The 8915-nt window shown below is 37.3% G+C and overlaps 1 protein-coding gene across 2 annotated transcripts in view; it reads right to left on the reverse strand.

The window, feature by feature from the left end:
• Window positions 1–8915, reverse strand: part of nek4 (NIMA-related kinase 4) — a 29258-nt gene that overhangs the window by 477 nt on the left and 19866 nt on the right. For both annotated transcript variants that reach the window (NM_201012.1, XM_087271953.1), the window contains 6 exon segments: window positions 208–341; window positions 1706–1923; window positions 3362–3453; window positions 6495–6604; window positions 8584–8650; window positions 8801–8911. In NM_201012.1, coding sequence (NP_957306.1) covers window positions 208–341; window positions 1706–1923; window positions 3362–3453; window positions 6495–6604; window positions 8584–8650; window positions 8801–8911 — 732 coding nt within the window.

The raw sequence follows: 8915 nt of genomic DNA on the forward strand, positions 1-8915 counted from the left end.
TAGGTGGATCCTGAAGTTTCAGCTCAAAATACCACACAAATAATGTTTTGGAATAACTATTTTTTGAATTTAATAAAATAAAAATCTCAAATTTTGCTTTACTGGACATCACTTTACATCTGTATCATGTCTTCATTTTGATTTGTTGTCAACATGCAGGAGATAAGACAAGAATGTCTTGGTTAATCCCAATTGTAGGTGACTTGCCTCTCTCTTGTCCTCGTCCTCCTCCTGCATGATGTCCAGCGCTCGGTCCAGCAGCTTCACCCCGAGTCCTTTCAGAACATCAGTGCGCAAGTGTTCAATCACCCTCCTGACCTTTGCAGGACCCGTGCTGTCATCTGCACACACACAAAATCTCTCATTTTCTTTTGCAAAACGTTGTGGGTTTTTCTGTTTTTCCTAAAGTTTTCCAGGGGTCTGTTCTTCGTACGTGGATTACTCAATTAGCTGGATTTGGATGTTGACGATTTGACACGATCCAGGATCGTTTCGTTCTTCAAAGCTGATCCGAGAGTTGTTGTCATAGCAACAGTTCTGCTAGGTCAAACCTGGTCGGGAGCAGGTTCAATTCATATAAACAGGATAAGATCGGCTCAGTTCAAGCAAAGATAATACAGAAAGTATGTACTGAATTATGATATTTTCTTACAGTAGTAGTTATATACACTTGGGAAAATGGTACATATTTTTGAACTATATATATATATAAAGTTATAGTCATTAATAAAATAAATAAAGTTATAAATATTAATAAAACTTATGCAATCTGCACCCTCGAAATGAAAGTACAAAGACTGCCACCTGGTGGTGCAAAGAGAAAACTTATTGATTTGAACTTTTTAGATCGCTTTAGTACAAATTGTGTATAATAGAAATGCACAACATGTGACTTTTTTTTAAAGAAATAATACATTTATGCAGTCATAAACATGTTTTGACAGTTAATATGCCAGTGATTTGATGCTTCACAAAAGTTGCAGACGCCTTTACCAACATGAAAATGCTTTTGTAAACAACCAGTTATTCTTTACACCGATTAAAAAACGGCTACTATTATAAAGAAAATCTTTTCTAAATGTAGAACTAAATACATTGATTTGCATTGAAATACATGATGAATACTCTTGACACATGAAAGTGTAAAGCCTGCAGCTCACAACAAATGTGGAAGGTTATTGCGTGTCATATTTAAGAAGCCGTTTACTGCTAATTTGATGTAATTTTGCTCACATGGATAATTGAATATTAATCAGATGATGTCATTACGCTGCTGTGCCGTCAGCCAATCGTTGCATTGCTGATCATGATTTCGAGGATCGATAGATCTGTCCTTCACAACACACACAGCGATCTCAGATCAGTTCATCCAGACATTCTAATCTGATTCGCGAACTTGTTTGAAGAACAAAATTAGCGAGAGATCAGTTATCAAGATTAAAAGATCCAGGATCTGTCAAATCATCTTAGATCATTTAAGCGAGGTATGAAGAACGGACCCCAGGGCTGGAAAATCCCAATTCCCAATTCCATGACTTTTCCAAAGAAAAGCAGAATAATGGTAGTAATTGTAAGCAATGCCATTGGTTGAAAGTGGACAAATTTAAATGTAAATGCGTTCTCTAATCACAAGTTGCAAAGGAAACCCATTGTAATCAGATCAGAGACTTCGAGAGGAAGAAAAAAACATCAGTTGTGTTTTTACCTAAAGGGAAGCCGGTGATTTGTAAATCTCCCTGCGCCTCTCTGGATTTCCCATGAAGCATCAGCGTGTCTCGGTATTTCCTATTGAGTTTGAACTCTGGCAGCGGAGTGGAGTGACATCTGGGTCCGTCAGGCTCAAATAATGCATCTCTACCATCCATGTGTAACGTCTGCGTCATCATCTGCACCAAGTCTTGCATCTCATTGCTCTCACACTTTCTGCAAAAAAGAAAGCATTTTGATTTTTTTTCATTGTTATTGGCAAGTCTCATAAAGATTTCAGAATACTCGCCATATAGTCAAATCATATACATTAAATATAAAAATAATTACCGGCCACTTTATTAGGTACACCTTACTAGTATTGGACTTACGGGTTGGGCCTCTTTTGCCTTAAGAACTGCCTTAATTGTTTGTGGCATGGATTTAACAAGGTACTGGAAATATTCCTCAGAGATTTTGCTCCATATTGACATGTTAGCATCACACAGTTGCTGCAGATTTGGCGGCTGCGCATCCATGATGCAAATCTCCCCGTTCCACCACATCCCAAAGGTGCTCTATTGGATTGAGACCTGCTGACTGTGGAGGCCATTTGAGTACAGTGAACTCATTGTCATGTTCAAGAAACCAGTCTGAGATGATTCACGCTTTATGACATGGTGTGTTATCCTGCTGGAAGTAGCCATCAGAAGATGGGTACACTGTGGTCATAAAGGGGTGGACATGATCAGCAACAATACTCAGGTAGGCTGTGGTGTTGACACAAAGCTCAATTAATACTAATGGGCACAAAGTGCGCCAAGAAAATATCCCCCACACCATTACACCACCACCACCAGCCTGAACCATTGATACAAGGCAGGATGGATCTATGCTTTCATGCTGTTGACACCAAATTCTGACCCGACCATCCGAATGTTGCAGCAGAAATGGAGACTCATCAGAGCAGGAAACGTTTCACCAATCTTCTATTGTCCAGTTTTGGTGAGCCTGTGTGAATTGTAGCCTCAGTTTCCTGTTCTTAGCTGACAGGAGCGGCACCCGGTGTGGTCTTCCGCTGCTGTAGCTTATCTGCCTCAAGGTTGGACGTGTTGTGCGTTCAGAGATGCTCTTCTGCAGACCTTGGTTGTATCGATTGGTTATTTGAGTTACTGTTGCCTTTCTATCAGCTGGAACCAATCTGGCCATTCTCCTCTGACCTCTGGCATCAACAAGGCATTTGCACACACAGAACTGCCACTCACTGGATATTTTCTCTCTTTCAGACCTTTCTCTGTAAACCCTAGAGATGGCTGTGCATGAAAATCCCAGTAGATCAGCAGTTTCTGAAATACTCAGATCAGCCCGTCTGGCACCAACAACTATGCCACAATCAAAGTCACTTAAATCACCTTTCTTCCCCATTCTGATGCTCGGTTTGACCTGAAGCAGATCGTCTTGATCATGTCTACATGCCTAAATGCATTGAGTTGCTGCCACGTGATTGGCTGATTATAAATTAGCAATAACAAGACTGTTTGACAGGTGTGCCTAATAAAGTGGCCGGTAAGTGTAGGTGGAATATGATCGAATTCTGATGTTGGCTCACTGCATTGATTTAACGAAAATGTAGCATAATTAATTGTTTTGAAAGAAGTTTTTCAGTTCGTCTCACCGTTCTCTATAGTCTCCCTCTGAGCGTTCAGTGGAGCTGGTGGAGGAACTGCACTCGTCTTCATCAGACTGTCTCCTTGAGGACTTCCTCTCCTAAAAAAACAGATCAGGTGAAAAAAGTTGGCATTTTCAGGTGGTGTTATACATAGTGATGGTTTTATTTAGTATATTTATTTAATTGTTAGTTCACCAAAAGATAAACTTCTGTCATCATTTACTCTAACTATCCATTCAAAAGAACACTTTTGTTTTGATATAGGCTTATCTTACAAGCCCCCTAGAGGTAAACAGTTGAGTTTTATGATTTCTGAATCATTTAGCCGATCAGTGGGTCTAGCAGGAACACTTTTAGCTTAGCTTAGCATAAATCATTGAATCAGATTAGACCGTTAGCATTTCACGTAATGTCATTGGTACGGCAGCAACGTTTCTTGATTACAACACCAGAGTGAGAGGAAAGTTCCTAGCCATATTAGCTAAGAAAACAGCAACTTCATTTTCCATCTCTCCAAGGCTGCATCTCAATCAGGACCCTGGCTCCCGAGGTTGTTCATCAGTAGGTCGTGTGCACAGATTCCAGCACTGGTAAAGATAGCGATTGTCACGACTGTCAGTGACCACCTGAGGGCGCTGTAGTTCAATGGACACTGAGTGAAACTACAGCGCCCAAAAAGACTACATTTCCATACATTCTTTCATGCTTACACCCGGTCTGTCATCTACACTGATTTCAACCACAGCTGTCTCCAATCTCCGTTGATTACCTGGACTATATATTCAACCATTCCACCTCTGTTTGTTACTGCGTCGTTGGTCTATCTTGTCATCAGTTTCTAGTAAGTCTTGAATATCGAGTTTGTTGTTACCTTAGTCTTGTTCCTGATCCTGTTTCTGTCATAGTTTCTTGTTTTGCTGTTTATTTGTTACTTTGCTATTTTTGAACACAGGACATCTTGTTTTTCTGTTTGCTGCACGATTGTAAATAAACCTGCACTTGGATCCACACCTTTTTGTTCCTGTTTTGATCACGCTAACGTGACAAGCGATAAGCTTGGTTCACTACTGCGACACACTGAGTGTGACATGAGAACTGCTCATTGTACATCATCAAAACTGGAGTTTATAAACAACAACAGAACGAATCATTTCCATATGTTAACGTTGATTAATACAATTAGAAATGTTTGCTAGAATTTTCCTAACCTTTCTAGTTCGTTTATGATAAAAAATAAATAAATAACAGATTTTATTTATGAAAACGTCTCTCATTTGTCATTGCATTTGATGATTTTGGTCACATGAACCATATTTCATGCTCTCGAACTTTCGTTAGGGCACATAGTGCGCATCCATGTACTCTGATTTCACGTTGCTGCGCTGTGGGACATTTTAGGGCACCAATATTTCAGTGTAAAAGTATTGTTCCCACTTTATATTAAGTGGCCTTAACTAATATGTACTTACACAGGAATTAATAGTTTGTTACAATGTACTTATTGTGTAAATACATCTATTTATTGTGTACTTATGCTTGATTAAATACCTGTATGTGATTACATCTGTAATTAACTTCTGTAATTACATTGGTAAATGCACTGCTGACCATTCCCTACACCTTAACCCACCCTTAAACCTACCCATACCACCAAACCTGTCCATAACCCAACCCCAATCCCAACTCAAGAGCACCACAAGTGTTCTCAAATACATAACGAACACAGTAAGTACATTGTATTTATTTTTTGATGCAACTACATAGTAGTTAAGGACACTTAATATAAAGTGAAACCAAAGTATTAAAAAGTATTAAAAGTTGATAAATCAATTATAAGAAAATTAAGGCCCGTAAAATGTATTAAAAGTCTTTAACAGGTTTTCACGAGGTTTTTAATTTTGTTCAAGCGTTGTCCAAAGTGTTTGACTTCAAAAAGCATAGATATATTTATTTTACGTGTAATATTAACTATGGCATGCTTGATCAACGTGATTGGTTCGGGCCGGGGCGTGTCCGTTGAAGCTCCTCCATCCATGTGATGACACGTAATTCGTGACAAACGTAGAAAGGTGATGTGACGCTCTCCACAAGTAACGAAACAGAAGGCAAAATGGGTAAATGTAAGTTTGCGTACTCCTGGTTGCAGGCACGTGCACACATAGGGCTCAACCTGTGCAGTGCACATGCCCTTTTTAGTCTTGGATAGAAAGTGCCCTTCCAAAATGATCAAAAGTGCCCCCGCGACACACCCCAGCCCCCTATACCACCCTTAAGTAGGCGCGCGACAACACCGCACTTGAGTACGCACGCTCTCCCGCTTTACAGTAACAACTGCTGATCAGAACGTGCGCGACAAAATAACAACGACAACTATGCCACCCCCCCTCCCCCCGGTCTTCAAAAATTTCATCCTGCACATGCCCTTTGAACAGTCTCTGCACGGGCCTGCCTGGTTGGAGGAAGACGAGTTTAAACAGTGGCTGAAGCCTGTCGCTGGAAACAACCGCATCATTTATTCTTTTATTATATTTTTGTTTCTTCCGAGCTTATCCGAGTTCTGTTGCACGGTTGTGCTCCACTGATTTATTTAACTACAACTGTTTATTAGCAACTGTTAATAAGTTAAAGGTTTAACACAGATGAGAACATGAAGTGGCGATGAGGTCTTAAAATATTCTGAGAAGGTCTTTAAAAAGTATTAAAAAGGTATTGAAATTACCTTTAGGAATCCGGCATATACCCTGTATTACGACAACACTTAAAGTGACCTGATCAGTGCACTGACAACTGAACAAGGGTGCTGATTGAGATGCACCCTAAGTACACAATGAAACTGAGTCAAGCTTTGAATAGGAAAATTATCGAACTCTTTTTTTTTTTTTACTTTTTTTTTTGTTGTGTTTTAAGAAAGAGAGATGCTAATGGTCTAATCTGATTCAATGATTTATGCTAAGCTAAGGTAAAAGCGCTCCCCTCAAGCCCAGAGATTAACTGAAGGGACCCAAAAATGGTAAAAAAAAAAACTCTAGGGGAGTCGTAAAATCAGCCTAATTGCAAAAAAATAAAAAATAAAAAGTAAAAAATAAATAAATAATAACAATCTGATTCTGTGATACTGGACAGTAAGAATGAGACGTACCTTTGTTGTGTCCACTGTTGTTCTAGCAGCTCTCGGACAGTCAGTCTGGTGTATCTGCTCACTGTCTAATGAGGGCACATCACAAGATGGCCTTTTGACAGCGGACACGGCTTCAAAAAAAAACAAAAGCAAGAATTCATATTCAGTGAAAGTGTCCAGAATCTGCTTTGATCTGCACTGATGTATGCAGCAGCTGTGGGCGACTCTACAGACTCCTCGCGCATTCAGAATGGACAGAAGCGGCTCACTTTTATCCAGCAAAAGAGCTTCACAATGAAAATCAGAGCACTTTTGAGAGGATCGTAAGGTGAACGGTTTGGTAATTAATCCAGCATATTGTGTTTGTATGCTAAAGTATACTGCGATAGTGGTTCGAAAAACGACAATGAATTCTTAGTATTTCTAGAGTACAGTGACTTATAGTTTAAGTCAGAATTATTCGCCCCCCTGTATATTTTTTAATCAATTCAAAGAGAGAATACATAAAAGTTTTAATAACTTATTTCTAATAACTGTTTTATTTTCTCTTTGCCATGAATAATACTTGACTAGATATTCTTCAAGACACTTCTATACAGCTTAAAGTGACATTTAAAGGCTTAACTAGAGTAAATAGGCAAGTTAGGGTAATTAGGCAAGTGACTGTATAATGATGGTTTGTTCTGAAGACAAATTTTTCAAAGAAAAAATATCATTTAAGGCAGAAAATAATATCGACCTTAAAATGTTTTTAAAGAAATTAAAAACTGCTTTTCCTCTAGCTGAAATAAAACTAATAAGACTTTCTCCAGAAGAAAAAAAAATACAGGAAATACTGTGAAAAATTCCCTGCTCTGTTAAACATCATTTAGGAAATATAAAAAAAAAAATTAAATCACAGTAGGGCGCATAATTTTGACTTCAACTGTATATTTTAATGTAATTTAATCTATTTAATGCCATTAGGGCAAGGAAAACATATGCAAAGTGTTAAACACAGGTCATTTCAGTTTTGCTTGAAATATATTTGTTAATGCATTTTAAAGTTAAACCCATTATACTTAGTTTGTTTTAAAGTTTCCCTTTTTTCTGTGTAGTGTTTCTATTTTTTTTATTAAAATATTAACATTTCAGCTTTTTCATTTAAGTTTTAGCTGTAGTTACTAATCGTTTTATATTTACAAATTAAAGAAATTTTAAATGGCATCATATTTCAGTGGTGCATATTTAAGTGTTTTGTTCTACATAATTATTATTTATTACAGAAATAAATATTTGTAAAAAAAAAAAAAAAAACAGCAATTCTTAAAGATGCTAATACTATTGACATTAAAAAGTTGTTTTACATTTGTTTAAAACTGCATTTATTCCAGCCAATTTAAAAGAAATAAAAATTGATAAAAAAATACAGCAAATACTGTGAAAATGACCTTGCTCTGTTAAACATAACTTGGGGAATATTTGAAAAGAATAAAAATTGCATTTATAGTTAAAGTCAAAATTATTATTAATTATAATTATTTTTATTATTTTCCTAAATGATGTTTAACAGAGCAAGGCATCTTTCACAGTATTTCCTATAATATTTTTTTCTTCTGAAGAAAGTCTTGTTTTATTTTGGCTAGAATAAAACAGTTTTTATTTTTTTTAAACTATTTTAAGGTCAATATTATAATCCCCTTTAAGCAATATTGTTGTCCGATTGTCTATAGAACAAACCACTGTTATTCAATGATTTGCCTAATTACCCTTACATTCCTAATTAACCATAGTTAAGCCTTTAAATGTCACTTTAAGCTGTATAGTAGTGTCTTGAAAAATATTATTTACTGTCATCATGGCAAAGATAAAATAAATCAGCTATCAGAAATTAGTTATTAAAATTATTATATTTAGAAATGTGTTTAAAAAAATCTGCTCTCTGTTAAACAGAAATTAGGGGAAAAATATAAGAGGAGGGGGGCTAATAATTCTAGAGGGAGTTTTTCCAGCTTGATTTAGTTTTATAATAGTTTAATAATTTTATTTTGGTCCAGTTCTGCTCTGCATTGGACTCAAAGAACTGTTCATTTACATTAAAATAACATTGAATTCCCAGTAATCCTCAAACCTTGTTGGGTGGAGTTCTCCTGCGACTGCTTCAGTCTTCTCCTCTCTCTGGCTGACAGTGGACGATTCTGTAAAGTGAAGTCATCCAGTGTTTAGTATGAACAAACCCACAAACAAAGCATTACTGACAGTAAAACTTCAAAAGAACAAAACTATGGGACATATGAGGTTACTGCAAGTGTGCATATGTTGTTTCTCCAGATAGTAGTGTGTGTGACCTGCTGCTCTGTGCTCTTGTTAGTGGACGAGAGACCGGCTGGTGTGCTCTGGTCTTTCTGTGCGCTGTTTCCATCTTCGGGGAGAGGAGGCAGAGGTCTGGACACTTTCTCCTAC

Source organism: Danio rerio, chromosome 11, assembly GCF_052040795.2.
Source record: "Danio rerio strain M-AB ecotype USA chromosome 11, GRCz13ab, whole genome shotgun sequence".
Lineage (NCBI taxonomy): Eukaryota > Metazoa > Chordata > Actinopteri > Cypriniformes > Danionidae > Danio > Danio rerio.